Source organism: Thermobia domestica, chromosome 8 (genome assembly GCF_964235325.1).
Source record: "Thermobia domestica chromosome 8, izTheDome1.hap1.1, whole genome shotgun sequence".
Taxonomy (NCBI): domain Eukaryota; kingdom Metazoa; phylum Arthropoda; class Insecta; order Zygentoma; family Lepismatidae; genus Thermobia; species Thermobia domestica.
In genome coordinates, this window is record NC_137461.1 from 46,432,120 (window position 1) to 46,453,079 (window position 20,960).

The 20,960-nt window shown below is 45.0% G+C and overlaps 1 protein-coding gene across 8 annotated transcripts in view; it reads right to left on the minus strand.

The window, feature by feature from the left end:
• The window catches only part of LOC145692873 (uncharacterized), a 74,240-nt gene that overhangs the window by 52,872 nt on the left and 408 nt on the right, over window positions 1-20,960 (minus strand). For all 8 annotated transcript variants that reach the window (XM_081768408.1, XM_081768411.1, XM_081768407.1 and 5 more), the window contains exon 2: window positions 4,360-4,544. In XM_081768408.1, the coding sequence (XP_081624534.1) occupies window positions 4,360-4,544 (185 nt within the window). The remainder of the gene's footprint in view (window positions 1-4,359; window positions 4,545-20,960) is intronic.

Here is a 20,960-nt window from a genome sequence, read left to right on the forward strand (position 1 = left end):
TCCAAAAACTGGAAGTGTAGAAATTACTGCTTCTTGTTTTAATATTGATCTTAATAGAGCAAAACCGGTTCGAGACAGCGAAAAATTGCTTTCTGATACGGATTCAACGTCCCAGGAAAAAGTTTTATCTCGACCTTTATTCCTCTATTCAAACTGGAAGTGGTGAAAATTATGGGTCTTCGGTTTCAACACTAGTCGCCATAGTGAGGAAAGAAAAAAGATTAAAAAAAAAAAAAAAAAAAAAGAGAGAGAGAGAGAGACTGTGGGGGATAAGGACACAGATAGTGAGAAACAGTTTTCTTTATATGAATTCAGTACCGCAAAAACAGGTTCCAACTCTGACCTTAATTCTCTATTGCAGGAATTAAATCTCACACTGAGAAATGAAACGAAACTCACTACACACAAAAAACAACAACATTTTCCAGTGAGAGTTCATGTGGTTTGAATCCCACGTTAAGCTGCACGTCCAGGTCTCATACATCTCGCTGCTGGAAGGGATGCTAAACTCAAATCAAATCTAAAAAGAACGATTGCCAATTGCATTTTCACTTTAATTCAGAGAATATTGTTCTAATGATTAAAATAACACTAATAATGTGATAGTATTGTCTCGAATAGAGAAGACAAAAATCAATAACTCATAATTTTGATAGCATTTAGCCAAAATCTTTATTATTTACGACACTTTTTTTTTTTTTTTTTATCTGCATTTAAACAAAAGCAAAAACCGTACGATGTCTACAAAGGTGAATTATATTGTTTATGTCAACTGCATATTATTTTACGTCATGTAAACTTTGCATCATTTTGTGAGAAACTGTCATGATCTCCCATTATGCAATGTTTACGAACATACTTTTCTCTTTCCCTACCTGAGAATTTTCTACGAATAACAAAGATTTTGAATTTGGATCAAATCAAGTAGTACTTTTCCGTCAGCAGTACTCAGTGTTCACAGTAATTTCTCTTCCGCAGAGGATTTTCTAATCTCAGTCCATTAACTTCTAGTAGCACAGCAAACTAGTAGTAGCAGGCCTTCACCTTGAAAGCTAACAAGCTGAGTAGACAACGCCACTCTGTCTTAACCCCTACTTTGAAATAGTAAAACTGATGTTGGCTGCAGCAACATCAACAAGTACTGCAAGGAACTGATTAATTAAAAAAAAAAAAAAAAAATGTTTGGAAACAAAAGACTGCTGCAACGCTGTGAGCAATGCGCACGTAAAGCTCAACTTCTCAACTTTTAGTCTTATTTTGGAGATGTTTTCGAAGTCTATGATCCAAACGAAATATAGAATACAAGCAATGGATTCATATTGACAGGCACACATTCCAGACATGCCACAAAACTGTTGAAGATTTCACAGAAGAAAAAGGGTAGTGCAGATAACGACGCCATCATATTGATGGATTTTGCTGATAACTGCTAATTTATTTGTAAGATGCTATTCAAGGATTTCTTGGGAGAACTGTCAGGCCACATTGCACTCTTTTGTTATCTATGTTGGTGGAAACGAAACTTCAGTGTATTAACACATCTATCCTCAGTGACTGCTTCAGTCATGTTATCCATTACTGTTCATACTTTTCTAATGAGTTTGATTGAATATCTGAAGACAAATATAGAAATAATCAAGAGCATTTATTATTTTTAGAGATGGATCGGCTGCTCTGTATAAGAATTTCAAGAAGTTCACTAACTTATGTCTGCATGAAGATGACCTTGGCATCACTCCTCGATGGAATTTCTTCGGAACAACTTCCTTGTGACGGAATTGAAGGAACAGCAAAAAGGCTAGCAGCTCGTGCTAGTTTGCAGAGGCCATTAGATGACCAAATATTGGTTTCACATGATTTGTTCAAATTCTACCATGACAATATTCCAGACTTTAAAATACAGAACGACATTAGATATATTCACGCTGATCAAGAAAGAAGATGTGTCAAGGAGCACACAACTGTCGGAACGAGAGAAATTCACCAATTTAAGCCCATAAAAGATCAGGGTAAGCAGGGTATGCAATGACACTGTAACCTTTGAAACAAATCACGAAATTCCAACTATTTCTACTGCTAGCTTACAACCTGAGCAGTATGTTGCATGTATGAACCACAATATTCCCCTGCCAGCTTCATGCACCCTTATGGTCCTGTTCACTTCTTCCATTGGCCAACTATTCAAGATATCTACTGGATTTCAGGGCAACATATATTCATGACCTTAGACACACCATCATCAATATCAGAAAGATAATATATTTATTCACAATCTGTCCAAGACGGTATTGCAATCCTATTTAGCTAAAAATGCAAATGATTGTTAGTTTATTGCACGTTTCGTAAATTTACTTCGTATGTTTCTATTTATTTCAATGTTGCGCTTGTTCTTTAAATTGATATGCATATTAGTCGTTACGCATGGTCACCCTAGTACAAATCATTTTCGATGGCCTTGCCTCACCCTACACTCAATTAACGCATGAACATCACTCATACAAATTTTCACCAAGAATCACAAATACTACTTATTGAAACAACTTTTGTACTCATTAAGACAATGTTCTAAAATTAAACTATATAGCTTCTAAACCTTTAAGTATACTCTTTCCAACCTTCCAAGAAAAATAAGATTGAAGAGAGTACAGTTAAGGTATTTCCCTTCAAAGATAACCAAAAATTTGCGTTTACGAGATTTTGACCAACTTTGCAAATGCCTATGTTTGAATCCAGCTGGACAGTAACAAAGTTCACACAGCGCCAGCTGAAATCGAACCAGGGACTTCAAACACCGGAGGTGAACGCTCTACCACTGAGCCACCACGCCCCCTTCATTTCAGACATCATTGCATATTTAATTGTTCCACATGAATTTCTTATATCACATACTCTTGCCCAGTATTGACCCATGGGCAAATATCTGACATCACCACAGTCATTTTTTTCCATAAACCACGGATCTTCGATAAGTGGCTTCACAGAATAGAGTTTCCACTCGTCCATGAAGACACTGATGTTCTTCAAATACATGCTTAATTTCTTTTGCTAAATTCCGTGCAAGAGATAAACAAGTAATCTCCTTTCTAAATAGTGGATGTGGATACTGCAGATACTTCAACAATGATTTCGATTTTGGTAATTTCTTAAGCAGTTTTGAAACCACACAAATGTAGAATCACTTCACCTCCTCCCTGAATTCCCTCTTTTGTAGCTCTGAGCTGTTAACTATTACAGTTTGCGCTTTCACTTCAACTTCAGATTGCCGCAGATGGTATTCGCAGTTCTTGAAATCAATTGCACATACATAGGTACCCTCCTGCTCCCTTAACGCATCTGGCTTCACAAGCATCAATAGCAGCATTCTGACTAGCTCTGAAAACTCTGAGTAGAGTAAATGAATTAGCGGGTGCTTGCGTTGAAAGAAACACAGAAAATTATCAAAAATAACTATGAGCAAAAGATGGAGCGAAATTTGGCTTCAAACAATTTGTCTTTCAGAAATTGTTTAATCCTTCTGTAACGATTATTTTCATGGCATGATTTATCTTGTGCTCTCCATTCAACCACTCTACTGTGGAGACCAAAGGTCCTCCAACCACCCACACCTTATTTCATTATGTTATTTTCACAAGTGGGAGTAGCAATGTCACAAAAATATAGGAGGTTTCGTTAAAATATAAGAAATATAGAAACATTGGAAAGCCTATCATAAATAGGAATCATGCCTCCAAGTTTTGACTGATTGGCGCAATTATAATGTAATTATGGAGCGTTCAATGAATTGCGCAAAGATATATTGCAAACTTCCAAAAGTTGTACCTATACTGAGATATGCTTAAGCGACTAATTAGTAACACGTTCTACAGCAATGCCAAAAGTTGCCCAAGTTCGCAAAAGACCAAGCCTTTATGTTTACTATAAATTTCAAAAACACTTACTAAACTTAGCATCTTTACACCTTCGAACGCGGAGCGAAGGTGAGTGGCCCCTCTTTGAAAGGCCATATTAATGCAACCAAAGCAAATATTCAACTGGTATAAACATCAAAGAGAATAGAGAACCTTCCCACCAAATTTCATTAAATTTTGGAAATGGCTGAGCTAAGACCCCTGCTCCCGTGCAAGTGAAATAATCCAAATAATGAATTATTCAAAAGAAATCTCACAAGTTAATTTTATAATCATTATGTTACGTTTCATACCACTTCAAAAGTACGAACCTTTGATATCAAGCCTGAAATAACATTGTACAAAGAAAGAAAATTTACAAGATAAGAAGCAATGTTACATAAATACTGATGTCCAATATCGAATTACTATAATTCACATTTTTACCAATTTTCAAATTGATAAAGGATACGGAAGTAGTTTCTTGCATTTTACTGACAAAATAACCCACTTCTGAGTAATCGCTGGTATATCATACAGGTCTTTAGCTTCAGAAATGTCATCTTCATTTAAGTCCTCGCCAGTAATTAGATGAGTCACAAAGTCGCTTAGATAATTCAAGCGGCGCGCACCGCCGTCTTGCAGGAGACTCAAAACCTAAATAAATAAATAAATAAATAAATAAAATTAAAAAATGAAGAACTTATCATACGATGAAGTTTACAAAGTACCGCCATAAATTTATCATTACAAGAGTATTTCCACTTTTCATTCTTAAACTATATTCTCTGCGTTAAAATTTTAGTACAGTGAACACGTAATATTGAAATTGGACGCAGTGAGCACACTTTTCCCTCACCCTCAAAGAAAAAAAAAAAAAATCATGAAGTAGCTTGAAGTACGTGTAAATTGAATGATGCTGCAATATGAGTAATGACAGAACTTACAGATATCGTATATATGAATCAGCACAGAAATACGTACCACAGAAAATACTAAACCACAATGGAAGTTGTATTTTTTCAGTTTCCTTTCGTTTACGCGCATTATATTACATCGAATGTACAGAATTCTGAACAAGTGTTAATCTGGAAAGTATGATGAGCTACGCCTTTGAAGTTTCTCTCGCTACCCACAAAAATTAAGCTTTCCTAAAGTGAATCTGTATCCAGGAATGCAACTTCATATTTATATATATATATATATAAATCTTAAAGGTATTAAGAGTAGATTTAATTTCAAAAATAAGAAAATGGTAATCCAGCACTTCAGCACCATGAATTGAAATCTAGTGATTTAAGTGTTGTAATCTACTACAATGACAGTCGCGACTCAATCACAAATTAATGTTGCCAGCTCTCAAAACTAAACATTCAATCTGCGGTTATCTCGCTCGAATAAACGGCTACACATTAGTGAGGTTACCCACGATTAATCTCGAACATGGCCAGCCGTGAATTTTGTGCATAGGTTCTTTTGTTTATGTACCAAAGATCGTTCTGTTCTCAAACGAAAATTTATTAAAAACCACGAGAAATAGAAATATTGTCTGTAGTTTGCATCTGCATAATTAGGATTTTCTTGAATTCAAACATCAGTTAGAGTCACATTATTAGCTGTGTTACTGAACTAATGCGCTTATATGATATAATTATTAATTTTGTTATTACACCATTTAAGGGAAAGCCTTGGCCCAACCACTTAGCTAATACGTCCATCCTGATTACCTGAAACAAAACTCAAATTTTGTATTGCATTGACACGAACCACAACAGAATGTGATCCAAGGTTTGCACTGAATGATGCATTGACATTTATTCACAATAAGCATTTACACATACGAATAGTGTTGCCCATGCAACGAGACTAGACGAAAAATAAGGTATTTTCGTCTCATCTAGTAAATTTTGGGGAATGTCCCAAGGTATCAGCCCCAAAACACTTTCCGTTTATTCTACTTCAAACAGATTCCGAAGTTTGACCTATTATTAGCCCCGCTCTCCGGCCTAACTTGGTAATGTGTTATTTGAGATAGTTATATTTCTATCAGATGAGAGAAATAAATTATGAGTTATAATTTTATGAAACTTAGAAGGATGTCAGAATGACCCTAGGTATTAGCCGCGGAAAGAAAAATGAATTTACTGTATTTCAATCATGTTTTGAACTGGGATATGTAAAGAACCATTACGCTTCAAACTGCGGAGCGAATCAATTAAGATAATGCCATGCGTACAGGATAAGTGAAATATATTATGAGGTATTTACTGCAGAGACGTCAACTGAAGAAGGCAGGGGCGCAACTGCTCCTTGAGTATGAGAAGCATATGCTTTTCAATAATAATATAGAAATAAAACATGAGTTATGTCCGTGGATATTCCACCTATCTGGCAAAACATGAAATGATGCTAATTCTGAAATGAAATCTTTAAATTTTACGTCTCACGGTTATGCGGCGTAGGCTAAAACAGACAGTGATGATGAGAAATAAACGAAATGGTAGAATGAAGAAGACGGAAGAACCCCGAGAAAATGCACACCAGAAAGTGCACTTGAGGCGAGCTGGGATCGAACCAAGGACCCCACGCATCAGACGTGAAGGCTCTACCACTGGGCCACCGCGACTCCACGAAAAGAATTGAATCTGTTGTATTTCAATCAGTTTTGAACTTGGATACGTGAATGACAACCAGGGTTGGCAAAAACCATCGTTTTTATTGAAAAAAAAATCTTTTTTTTTTTTTTTTGGTTTAAATCATTTGCTGTATATATTTATATCACATATGAACAGAAATAAGTTTGTTTCGCCTTGGTGTTATTATGCAACAACCGGGTTATGCTGGAAGAGGTCACATAAGCTTAAAGCGGAATCCAAGGCGCTTCTCGGCTTACATCCGAGAGAAACTGTCCTCCATTTGAACTCAAAACCGGGACTAATTGGCCACAAATGCGATACGTCTGCCGACTCACTCACGAAGGACTCCTGATAAAAATACGTTGTACTGATCTTTATATACTTGTTAATATAATTGATAAGCGTCATTTCAGAAGGACAAAAAGATAAACAGTTGCACAAGTGAAACCATTATACAGAATTACATATGGACAATTTGAAAATACTGCAGAGTACAAAAGAACTAATTTAGTCCCAAGTTTGTTTACTATGACTTTTATTAGTCCAAGTTAAAGAAATATAACGACTAAATTTGCATATCAGTAAGAAAAGTGAATAAAGTTACGAATTATTTGAGTCCACTTTGGCTCTGACCCACTTACACATAAATAGATGCAAAAGATACTTCTGTTTTCAATAAATGCCTCTCGTAGGGTTTGTATGACCCCTTCCCCCCCAAAAGTACGGTTTAGCTGTATTTTAGGAATAGTAAACATTATTAAAACGAAACAACATTTAGAATTTTTCTTTGATTGCAATTGCATAACAATAATAATAAACTGTAAAAAAAAAAAAAAAAATCACAAACGAAACATTCAGAAACATAAAGAAAAAGTTACTTCGTAGTATAATCTCTTTGAGTAATGAATGGGGAATTTAGGTCTGAATATAATACGAATAATATACGGGAGTGAAACTTGATAACACACAAATGTGTGTTCATCAAAATTTTACGAACACTTACACTTTTACGAACATTTTTCGTTTTTTAGTTTACACCAGCCAACCCTGTTGACAACCACTATGCTTCAAACTCCGGAGCGTATCAATTAATATCATACTATACCTACAAGATGAATGAAATAAATTATGAGATATTATTTTTTGACAGGAGCGTCAGTTGCGGAGGGCAGGGTCGCAACTGACCCTTGAGTATGAGATGCATATGCTTTTCAATAAATTGCTTACTAATATACTAAATAAAGCTAGAAAGTCTTATGTCGGTAGACAACCCCCGACCCCGTCTGGCAGAACCTGAAATGACGCTACTATTTTCTGGAATCTACAAGTATGTAGGCATCACCCACGAAAAAAAATCTTCTATTCATTCTATTTTAAACATAGGAAACACCATATTCTAATGGTCAAAGCATTTAACTCATGGTCCCGGGTTCGATTCCCGGACAGTATTTTCTAATTTCCGGCGTCCACCCAGCGTCGTGAGGCTAACTGGGGAGTTACGTGGAAACAAGACGTGATGGCCTTCAAGTCTATAAAGCTCCTGATGCGCCTGTTAGGGACAGGGCGTCGCAACGCACTGATCACGTGCTCGCCACTAGGCTGGATGTAGTTCAGCCACTAGATCTAGAAAGCTCCTAATGCGCCTGTTAGGGACAGAGCATCTCAACGCGCTGATCACGTGCTCGCCACTAGGCTGGATGTAGTTCAGCCACTAGATCTAGAAAGCTCCTAATGCGCCTGTTAGGGACAGGGCATCTCAACGCGCTGATCACGTGCTCGCCACTAGGCTGGATGTAGTTCAGCCACTAGATCTAGAAAGCTCCTAATGCGCCTGTTAGGGACAGAGCATCTCAACGCGCTGATCACGTGCTCGCCACTGGGCTGGATGTAGTTCAGCCACTAGATCTAGAAAGCTCCTGATGCGCCTGTTAGGGACAGGGCATCTCAACGCGCTGATCACGTGCTCGCCACTAGGCTGGATGTAGTTCAGCCACTAGATCTAGAAAGCTCCTAATGCGCCTGTTAGGGACAGAGCATCTCAACGCGCTGATCACGTGCTCGCCACTGGGCTGGATGTAGTTCAGCCACTAGATCTAGAAAGCTCCTAATGCGCCTGTTAGGGACAGAGCATCTCAACGCGCTGATCACGTGCTCGCCACTGGGCTGGATGTAGTTCAGCCACTAGATCTAGAAAGCTCCTGATGCGCCTGTTAGGGACAGGGCATCTCAACGCGCTGATCACGTGCTCGCCACTAGGCTGGATGTAGTTCAGCCACTAGATCTAGAAAGCTCCTAATGCGCCTGTTAGGGACAGAGCATCTCAACGCGCTGATCACGTGCTCGCCACTGGGCTGGATGTAGTTCAGCCACTAGATCTAGAAAGCTCCTAATGCGCCTGTTAGGGACAGAGCATCTCAACGCGCTGATCACGTGCTCGCCACTGGGCTGGATGTAGTTCAGCCACTAGATCTAGAAAGCTCCTGATGCGCCTGTTAGGGACAGGGCATCTCAACGCGCTGATCACGTGCTCGCCACTAGGCTGGATGTAGTTCAGCCACTAGATCTAGAAAGCTCCTAATGCGCCTGTTAGGGACAGAGCATCTCAACGCGCTGATCACGTGCTCGCCACTGGGCTGGATGTAGTTCAGCCACTAGATCTAGAAAGCTCCTGATGCGCCTGTTAGGGACAGGGCATCTCAACGCGCTGATCACGTGCTCGCCACTAGGCTGGATGTAGTTCAGCCACTAGATCTAGAAAGCTCCTAATGCGCCTGTTAGGGACAGAGCATCTCAACGCGCTGATCACGTGCTCGCCACTGGGCTGGATGTAGTTCAGCCACTAGATCTAGAAAGCTCCTGATGCGCCTGTTAGGGACAGAGCATCTCAACGCGCTGATCACGTGCTCGCCACTAGGCTGGATGTAGTTCAGCCACTAGATCTAGAAAGCTCCTAATGCGCCTGTTAGGGACAGAGCATCTCAACGCGCTGATCACGTGCTCGCCACTGGGCTGGATGTAGTTCAGCCACTAGATCTAGAAAGCTCCTAATGCGCCTGTTAGGGACAGAGCATCTCAACGCGCTGATCACGTGCTCGCCACTGGGCTGGATGTAGTTCAGCCACTAGATCTAGAAAGCTCCTGATGCGCCTGTTAGGGACAGGGCATCTCAACGCGCTGATCACGTGCTCGCCACTAGGCTGGATGTAGTTCAGCCACTAGATCTAGAAAGCTCCTAATGCGCCTGTTAGGGACAGAGCATCTCAACGCGCTGATCACGTGCTCGCCACTGGGCTGGATGTAGTTCAGCCACTAGATCTAGAAAGCTCCTGATGCGCCTGTTAGGGACAGGGCATCTCAACGCGCTGATCACGTGCTCGCCACTAGGCTGGATGTAGTTCAGCCACTAGATCTAGAAAGCTCCTAATGCGCCTGTTAGGGACAGAGCATCTCAACGCGCTGATCACGTGCTCGCCACTGGGCTGGATGTAGTTCAGCCACTAGATCTAGAAAGCTCCTGATGCGCCTGTTAGGGACAGGGCATCTCAACGCGCTGATCACGTGCTCGCCACTAGGCTGGATGTAGTTCAGCCACTAGATCTAGAAAGCTCCTAATGCGCCTGTTAGGGACAGAGCATCTCAACGCGCTGATCACGTGCTCGCCACTGGGCTGGATGTAGTTCAGCCACTAGATCTAGAAAGCTCCTGATGCGCCTGTTAGGGACAGGGCATCTCAACGCGCTGATCACGTGCTCGCCACTAGGCTGGATGTAGTTCAGCCACTAGATCTAGAAAGCTCCTAATGCGCCTGTTAGGGACAGAGCATCTCAACGCGCTGATCACGTGCTCGCCACTGGGCTGGATGTAGTTCAGCCACTAGATCTAGAAAGCTCCTAATGCGCCTGTTAGGGACGGGGCGTCGCAACGCGCTGATCACGTGCTCGCCACTAGGCTGGATGTAGTTCAGCCACTAGATCTAGAAAGCTCCTAATGCGCCTGTTAGGGACAGAGCATCTCAACGCGCTGATCACGTGCTCGCCACTAGGCTGGATGTAGTTCAGCCACTAGATCTAGAAAGCTCCTAATGCGCCTGTTAGGGACAGAGCATCTCAACGCGCTGATCACGTGCTCGCCACTAGGCTGGATGTAGTTCAGCCACTAGATCTAGAAAGCTCCTAATGCGCCTGTTAGGGACAGAGCATCTCAACGCGCTGATCACGTGCTCGCCACTGGGCTGGATGTAGTTCAGCCACTAGATCTAGAAAGCTCCTAATGCGCCTGTTAGGGACGGGGCGTCGCAACGCGCTGATCACGTGCTCGCCACTAGGCTGGATGTAGTTCAGCCACTAGATCTAGAAAGCTCCTAATGCGCCTGTTAGGGACAGAGCATCTCAACGCGCTGATCACGTGCTCGCCACTAGGCTGGATGTAGTTCAGCCACTAGATCTAGAAAGCTCCTAATGCGCCTGTTAGGGACAGAGCATCTCAACGCGCTGATCACGTGCTCGCCACTAGGCTGGATGTAGTTCAGCCACTAGATCTAGAAAGCTCCTAATGCGCCTGTTAGGGACAGAGCATCTCAACGCGCTGATCACGTGCTCGCCACTGGGCTGGATGTAGTTCAGCCACTAGATCTAGAAAGCTCCTAATGCGCCTGTTAGGGACAGAGCATCTCAACGCGCTGATCACGTGCTCGCCACTAGGCTGGATGTAGTTCAGCCACTAGATCTAGAAAGCTCCTAATGCGCCTGTTAGGGACAGAGCATCTCAACGCGCTGATCACGTGCTCGCCACTGGGCTGGATGTAGTTCAGCCACTAGATCTAGAAAGCTCCTGATGCGCCTGTTAGGGACAGGGCATCTCAACGCGCTGATCACGTGCTCGCCACTAGGCTGGATGTAGTTCAGCCACTAGATCTAGAAAGCTCCTAATGCGCCTGTTAGGGACAGAGCATCTCAACGCGCTGATCACGTGCTCGCCACTGGGCTGGATGTAGTTCAGCCACTAGATCTAGAAAGCTCCTGATGCGCCTGTTAGGGACAGGGCATCTCAACGCGCTGATCACGTGCTCGCCACTAGGCTGGATGTAGTTCAGCCACTAGATCTAGAAAGCTCCTAATGCGCCTGTTAGGGACAGAGCATCTCAACGCGCTGATCACGTGCTCGCCACTGGGCTGGATGTAGTTCAGCCACTAGATCTAGAAAGCTCCTGATGCGCCTGTTAGGGACAGGGCATCTCAACGCGCTGATCACGTGCTCGCCACTAGGCTGGATGTAGTTCAGCCACTAGATCTAGAAAGCTCCTAATGCGCCTGTTAGGGACAGAGCATCTCAACGCGCTGATCACGTGCTCGCCACTAGGCTGGATGTAGTTCAGCCACTAGATCTAGAAAGCTCCTAATGCGCCTGTTAGGGACAGAGCATCTCAACGCGCTGATCACGTGCTCGCCACTGGGCTGGATGTAGTTCAGCCACTAGATCTAGAAAGCTCCTGATGCGCCTGTTAGGGACAGGGCATCTCAACGCGCTGATCACGTGCTCGCCACTAGGCTGGATGTAGTTCAGCCACTAGATCTAGAAAGCTCCTAATGCGCCTGTTAGGGACAGAGCATCTCAACGCGCTGATCACGTGCTCGCCACTGGGCTGGATGTAGTTCAGCCACTAGATCTAGAAAGCTCCTGATGCGCCTGTTAGGGACAGGGCATCTCAACGCGCTGATCACGTGCTCGCCACTAGGCTGGATGTAGTTCAGCCACTAGATCTAGAAAGCTCCTAATGCGCCTGTTAGGGACAGAGCATCTCAACGCGCTGATCACGTGCTCGCCACTGGGCTGGATGTAGTTCAGCCACTAGATCTAGAAAGCTCCTGATGCGCCTGTTAGGGACAGAGCATCTCAACGCGCTGATCACGTGCTCGCCACTGGGCTGGATGTAGTTCAGCCACTAGATCTAGAAAGCTCCTGATGCGCCTGTTAGGGACAGGGCATCTCAACGCGCTGATCACGTGCTCGCCACTAGGCTGGATGTAGTTCAGCCACTAGATCTAGAAAGCTCCTAATGCGCCTGTTAGGGACAGAGCATCTCAACGCGCTGATCACGTGCTCGCCACTGGGCTGGATGTAGTTCAGCCACTAGATCTAGAAAGCTCCTAATGCGCCTGTTAGGGACAGGGAGTCGCAACGCGCTGATTACGTGCTCGCCACTAGGCTGGATGTAGTTCAGCCACTAGATCTAGAAAGCTCCTGATGCGCCTGTTAGGGACAGGGCATCTCAACGCGCTGATCACGTGCTCGCCACTAGGCTGGATGTAGTTCAGCCACTAGATCTAGAAAGCTCCTAATGCGCCTGTTAGGGACAGAGCATCTCAACGCGCTGATCACGTGCTCGCCACTGGGCTGGATGTAGTTCAGCCACTAGATCTAGAAAGCTCCTGATGCGCCTGTTAGGGACAGGGCATCTCAACGCGCTGATCACGTGCTCGCCACTAGGCTGGATGTAGTTCAGCCACTAGATCTAGAAAGCTCCTAATGCGCCTGTTAGGGACAGAGCATCTCAACGCGCTGATCACGTGCTCGCCACTGGGCTGGATGTAGTTCAGCCACTAGATCTAGAAAGCTCCTGATGCGCCTGTTAGGGACAGGGCATCTCAACGCGCTGATCACGTGCTCGCCACTAGGCTGGATGTAGTTCAGCCACTAGATCTAGAAAGCTCCTAATGCGCCTGTTAGGGACAGAGCATCTCAACGCGCTGATCACGTGCTCGCCACTGGGTTGGATGTAGTTCAGCCACTAGATCTAGAAAGCTCCTAATGCGCCTGTTAGGGACGGGGCGTCGCAACGCGCTGATCACGTGCTCGCCACTAGGCTGGATGTAGTTCAGCCACTAGATCTAGAAAGCTCCTAATGCGCCTGTTAGGGACAGAGCATCTCAACGCGCTGATCACGTGCTCGCCACTAGGCTGGATGTAGTTCAGCCACTAGATCTAGAAAGCTCCTAATGCGCCTGTTAGGGACAGAGCATCTCAACGCGCTGATCACGTGCTCGCCACTAGGCTGGATGTAGTTCAGCCACTAGATCTAGAAAGCTCCTAATGCGCCTGTTAGGGACAGAGCATCTCAACGCGCTGATCACGTGCTCGCCACTGGGCTGGATGTAGTTCAGCCACTAGATCTAGAAAGCTCCTAATGCGCCTGTTAGGGACGGGGCGTCGCAACGCGCTGATCACGTGCTCGCCACTAGGCTGGATGTAGTTCAGCCACTAGATCTAGAAAGCTCCTAATGCGCCTGTTAGGGACAGAGCATCTCAACGCGCTGATCACGTGCTCGCCACTAGGCTGGATGTAGTTCAGCCACTAGATCTAGAAAGCTCCTAATGCGCCTGTTAGGGACAGAGCATCTCAACGCGCTGATCACGTGCTCGCCACTAGGCTGGATGTAGTTCAGCCACTAGATCTAGAAAGCTCCTAATGCGCCTGTTAGGGACAGAGCATCTCAACGCGCTGATCACGTGCTCGCCACTGGGCTGGATGTAGTTCAGCCACTAGATCTAGAAAGCTCCTAATGCGCCTGTTAGGGACAGAGCATCTCAACGCGCTGATCACGTGCTCGCCACTAGGCTGGATGTAGTTCAGCCACTAGATCTAGAAAGCTCCTAATGCGCCTGTTAGGGACAGAGCATCTCAACGCGCTGATCACGTGCTCGCCACTGGGCTGGATGTAGTTCAGCCACTAGATCTAGAAAGCTCCTGATGCGCCTGTTAGGGACAGGGCATCTCAACGCGCTGATCACGTGCTCGCCACTAGGCTGGATGTAGTTCAGCCACTAGATCTAGAAAGCTCCTAATGCGCCTGTTAGGGACAGAGCATCTCAACGCGCTGATCACGTGCTCGCCACTGGGCTGGATGTAGTTCAGCCACTAGATCTAGAAAGCTCCTGATGCGCCTGTTAGGGACAGGGCATCTCAACGCGCTGATCACGTGCTCGCCACTAGGCTGGATGTAGTTCAGCCACTAGATCTAGAAAGCTCCTAATGCGCCTGTTAGGGACAGAGCATCTCAACGCGCTGATCACGTGCTCGCCACTGGGCTGGATGTAGTTCAGCCACTAGATCTAGAAAGCTCCTGATGCGCCTGTTAGGGACAGGGCATCTCAACGCGCTGATCACGTGCTCGCCACTAGGCTGGATGTAGTTCAGCCACTAGATCTAGAAAGCTCCTAATGCGCCTGTTAGGGACAGAGCATCTCAACGCGCTGATCACGTGCTCGCCACTAGGCTGGATGTAGTTCAGCCACTAGATCTAGAAAGCTCCTAATGCGCCTGTTAGGGACAGAGCATCTCAACGCGCTGATCACGTGCTCGCCACTGGGCTGGATGTAGTTCAGCCACTAGATCTAGAAAGCTCCTGATGCGCCTGTTAGGGACAGGGCATCTCAACGCGCTGATCACGTGCTCGCCACTAGGCTGGATGTAGTTCAGCCACTAGATCTAGAAAGCTCCTAATGCGCCTGTTAGGGACAGAGCATCTCAACGCGCTGATCACGTGCTCGCCACTGGGCTGGATGTAGTTCAGCCACTAGATCTAGAAAGCTCCTGATGCGCCTGTTAGGGACAGGGCATCTCAACGCGCTGATCACGTGCTCGCCACTAGGCTGGATGTAGTTCAGCCACTAGATCTAGAAAGCTCCTAATGCGCCTGTTAGGGACAGAGCATCTCAACGCGCTGATCACGTGCTCGCCACTGGGCTGGATGTAGTTCAGCCACTAGATCTAGAAAGCTCCTGATGCGCCTGTTAGGGACAGGGCATCTCAACGCGCTGATCACGTGCTCGCCACTAGGCTGGATGTAGTTCAGCCACTAGATCTAGAAAGCTCCTAATGCGCCTGTTAGGGACAGAGCATCTCAACGCGCTGATCACGTGCTCGCCACTGGGCTGGATGTAGTTCAGCCACTAGATCTAGAAAGCTCCTGATGCGCCTGTTAGGGACAGGGCATCTCAACGCACTGATCACGTGCTCGCCACTAGGCTGGATGTAGTTCAGCCACTAGATCTAGAAAGCTCCTAATGCGCCTGTTAGGGACAGAGCATCTCAACGCGCTGATCACGTGCTCGCCACTGGGCTGGATGTAGTTCAGCCACTAGATCTAGAAAGCTCCTGATGCGCCTGTTAGGGACAGGGCATCTCAACGCGCTGATCACGTGCTCGCCACTAGGCTGGATGTAGTTCAGCCACTAGATCTAGAAAGCTCCTAATGCGCCTGTTAGGGACAGAGCATCTCAACGCGCTGATCACGTGCTCGCCACTGGGCTGGATGTAGTTCAGCCACTAGATCTAGAAAGCTCCTAATGCGCCTGTTAGGGACAGGGAGTCGCAACGCGCTGATTACGTGCTCGCCACTAGGCTGGATGTAGTTCAGCCACTAGATCTAGAAAGCTCCTAATGCGCCTGTTAGGGACAGGGAGTCGCAACGCGCTGATTACGTGCTCGCCACTAGGCTGGATGTAGTTCAGCCGCTAGATCTAGAAAGCTCCTGATGCGCCTGTTAGGGACAGAGCATCTCAACGCGCTGATCACGTGCTCGCCACTAGGCTGGATGTAGTTCAGCCACTAGATCTAGAAAGCTCCTAATGCGCCTGTTAGGGACAGGGAGTCGCAACGCGCTGATTACGTGCTCGCCACTAGGCTGGATGTAGTTCAGCCGCTAGATCTAGAAAGCTCCTGATGCGCCTGTTAGGGACAGGGCATCTCAACGCGCTGATCACGTGCTCGCCACTAGGCTGGATGTAGTTCAGCCACTAGATCTAGAAAGCTCCTGATGCGCCTGTTAGGGACAGGGCATCTCAACGCGCTGATCACGTGCTCGCCACTAGGCTGGATGTAGTTCAGCCACTAGATCTAGAAAGCTCCTAATGCGCCTGTTAGGGACAGAGCATCTCAACGCGCTGATCACGTGCTCGCCACTGGGCTGGATGTAGTTCAGCCACTAGATCTAGAAAGCTCCTAATGCGCCTGTTAGGGACAGGGAGTCGCAACGCGCTGATTACGTGCTCGCCACTAGGCTGGATGTAGTTCAGCCGCTAGATCTAGAAAGCTCCTGATGCGCCTGTTAGGGACAGGGCATCTCAACGCGCTGATCACGTGCTCGCCACTAGGCTGGATGTAGTTCAGCCACTAGATCTAGAAAGCTCCTAATGCGCTTGTTAGCGACAGAGCATCGCAACGCGCTGACCACGTGCTCACCACTAGGCTGGATGTAGTTCAGCCACTAAATCTAGAAAGCTCCTGATGCGCGTGTTAGGGACAAGGCATCGCAACGCACTGATTACGTGTTCGCCACTAGGCTGGATGTAGTTCAGCCACTAAACCTAGAAAGATCCTGATGCGCCTGTTAGGGACAGGGCATCGCAGCGCGCTGACCACATGCTCACCACTAGCCTGGATGTAGTTCAGCCACTAAATCTAGAAAGCTCCTGATGCGCCTGTTAGGGACAGGGAGTCGCAACGCACTGATCACGTACTCGCCACTAGGCTGGATGTAGTTCAGCCACTAGATCTAGAAAGCTCCTAATGCGCCTGTTAGGGACAGGGCATCTCAACGCGCTGATCACGTGCTCGCCACTAGGCTGGATGTAGTTCAGCCACTAGCTCTAGAAAGCTCCTAATGCGCCTGTTAGGGACAGGGCATCTCAACGCGCTGATCACGTGCTCGCCACTAGGCTGGATGTAGTTCAGCCACTAGATCTAGAAAGCTCCTAATGCGCTTGTTAGCGACAGAGCATCGCAACGCGCTGACCACGTGCTCACCACTAGGCTGGATGTAGTTCAGCCACTAAATCTAGAAAGCTCCTGATGCGCGTGTTAGGGACAAGGCATCGCAACGCACTGATTACGTGTTCGCCACTAGGCTGGATGTAGTTCAGCCACTAAACCTAGAAAGATCCTGATGCGCCTGTTAGGGACAGGGCATCGCAGCGCGCTGACCACATGCTCGCCACTAGGCTGGATGTAGTTCAGCCACTAAATATAGAAAGCTCCTGATGCGCCTGTTAGGGACAGGGCGTTGCAACGCACTGATTACGTGTTCGCCACTAGGCTGGATGTAGTTCAGCCACTAAATCTAGAAAGCTCCTGATGCGCGTGTTAGGGACAAGGCATCGCAACGCACTGATTACGTGTTCGCCACTAGGCTGGATGTAGTTCAGCCACTAAACCTAGAAAGCTCCTAATGCGCCTGTTAGGGACAGGGCATCTCAACGCGCTGATCACGTGCTCGCCACTAGGCTGGATGTAGTTCAGCCACTAGATCTAGAAAGCTCCTAATGCGCTTGTTAGCGACAGAGCATCGCAACGCGCTGACCACGTGCTCACCACTAGGCTGGATGTAGTTCAGCCACTAAATCTAGAAAGCTCCTGATGCGCGTGTTAGGGACAAGGCATCGCAACGCACTGATTACGTGTTCGCCACTAGGCTGGATGTAGTTCAGCCACTAAATCTAGAAAGCTCCTGATGCGCCTGTTAAAAACAGGGCGTCGCAACGCACTGATTACGTGTTCGCCACTAGGCTGGATGTAGTTCAGCCACTAAATCTAGAAAGCTCCTGATGCGCCTGTTAGGGACAGGGAGTCGCAACGCACTGATTACGTGTTCGCCACTAGGCTGGATGTAGTTCAGCCACTAAATCTAGAAAGATCCTGATGCGCCTGTTAGGGTTAGGGCATCGCAACGCACTGATTACGTGTTCGCCACTAGGCTGGATGTAGTTCAGCCACTAAATCTAGAAAGCTCCTGATGCGCCTGTTAGGGACAGGGAGTCGCAACGCACTGATTACGTGTTCGCCACTAGGCTGGATGTAGTTCAGCCACTAAATATAGAGAGCTCCTGATGCGCCTGTTAGGGACAGGGCGTCGCAACGCGCTGACCACGTGCTCGCCGTCACGCTGGCGGTCATTAGTGAATGGCGTTGGAGCAGGCTTACGCTTACAAATGGGCCGTACGATCCAAGTGATTTTTTTTTTTTTTTTTTGTATTTTATCATATTCGTAATTTTGAGTTCCTATTGCAATAAACGTAATTCAAAATTAAAGCTGCTGATGCCAACAATCGGTCTTCTAGCGGCGATAGGTATCATTTGTGGCTTACAGAGCGTTCAAAAAGTCTCTATACACCTGAATTGTCACATATTCAAAGCAACGAGAAAATTATTTTACTCAAAATTTATTATATTTTATGGCATAAAAGCACTATGTACAGGGCGTAACATATACTCACACATTTTCACAGCAAATGTTGGAAGTATCCACCATGAGCTTCCAAATATGCTTGCACACGTTTCTTCTTGTTCTCAAATACTCTCACAAGTTATTCATGTGTAATGCTATGAGCAAAATCTCGAATAGCTGTTTCGAGTTCTTGTAGCGTGTGGGGGTTCCCTTTATAAACAGAATTCTTTGCATAACCCCAGAAGTAAAAATCCGGAGGAGACATATTCCTGGTTGAACATGTGTTCCGTGAACAAGGTGAGTATAAACAGACAGTCAAAGATAAGTTTGCAGCTAGGTTTCCGGATACACCTGTTCCGAATCGTCACACTGTAAGAGCACTGATCGATAAATTTAGAGACATTGGAACGGTAATGGACTATGATCGAAGTGGTGTTGAAAACCGTCGCATAAAATTTTATTTCATGTGATTTTGAATGCGACTTTGACTTACCACGATTCAGGTGTATAGACTTTTTGAACGCTCTGTATATATGAGTAAAATAATCTATAGGCAATACTTTTCTGAATTCTTGAAGCATATGATTACCAATATATATATATATATATATATATATACTTCAATTAAATTTTTGGAACAAGTTGTACAAAAAAATATTCTGAAAATAATATTTTTTACATTTCTTCAGTTCAAATCATATTATTACGTAGCATTTAATTACCGCACTGTATATACTTTTATTTGGCGTTTGTGCTGTATCGCCGGACCACACGAAAATAGAAAAACAAAATACCAAAATGTACTACATTTGGTTAGATTACCTTACGTTACGCTACCTTAGGCTAGGTAAGGTTTAAAAGTCAGTTTTCTTCAAAACAAAACAAAAAAAAGAAAAAGCAGTGTAGACTTTTACAATTTGGATAGAAAATTACTATTTGCGTATAAATATAGCATCCAGAATGAATTTTAAAAAATAGAGTGAAAAAAAAAAAAACAAGCTACGCTAAGTGGCTACTAAAAAGCACGAATGCTATCTAACCAAGTCAGAGCAGGGCTAAGCTGATGGGCACGCGAGAGCGGGGTACGTCCGAAGGGATTAGGCGCGTGAGCGAGGGTAGAGAAAATAGGTGGGTTTTGCTGGTTTCATACTAGTAACGCTCCACTTGTAAACAGTATACCGTGACTTTCACACAATTTCTACAAACGACGCTCACTATTTTTGTGTAATTCTATGAAACTCAAAATGATATGTTACAATCTTGACATATACGCGACCTTTCCAGCAACTAAATCATAACAAGTGAACCGCCAGCAGTCCCTTCCGCCTCCACATACAATGCTGGTTACAACATAAAAAGCAGCAGCCTACAACAACCACTTTCTTAAATTCAACTATTCCCCCTCACCTGACTTTCACTCATTCTTCCTCACAAATCAAAATAAATTCTAGAATTCAAACAGTAAACATCCAAAAATTGGTCCGACGATACAGCACTTAACTTTTTTTATTGTATTACTTACGAAAGTTTCTTGGTTTTACTTCCTTCAATTGTAGTAGTGTGCAATAATGTTACCGGTATTTGCTCCAAAATATCTCACCTACGTTCTGCTAACATCTTTGGATACCCTGTGCAAAAATCGGGGCTCGACACACTCTGTATTAATCGTGAGTAATCTTTTATTAGTACAGTTACATTTTAATTCAGCACGCTAAAGTGCAGCATTACCGACTTTTTAATAAGTCACATAAATTTAGATTAGGTTAAATTTTGTATCGTTCACTTACCTTAGTACAATGTTTGGGATGGCAGGGCTTATCGGAACTTAACTCAAAAATGACGTACTTATTCAATGGTTTTACACTGAATCGCTTTGTACATCTGCACCAAATGATGGACCACACGAGTTAAGTTAAATCACTAACCTACAAAACTACCAAAGACATTTTTACCAAGGTAAAAGGGAACGAAACATTGCAGTCTATTACGTGCAGATTTTAATTTCTAAATATCGTGTATTATCATACAATGCTTTCACAGGGAAATTATTTTGGATGGCATTTAGTATCTCCCCCAACACGTTTCATGGTTCCAGAACCGAGTACCTTGCGTTTGTTTAAATTGTGATACAGGTAGAAGTACAAGGTCCCTGGGGGCTTCTAACTCCCTTCGCTAGCTGTCCCTAGCTCAGCTATATTTTGTAAAGTAACACACTG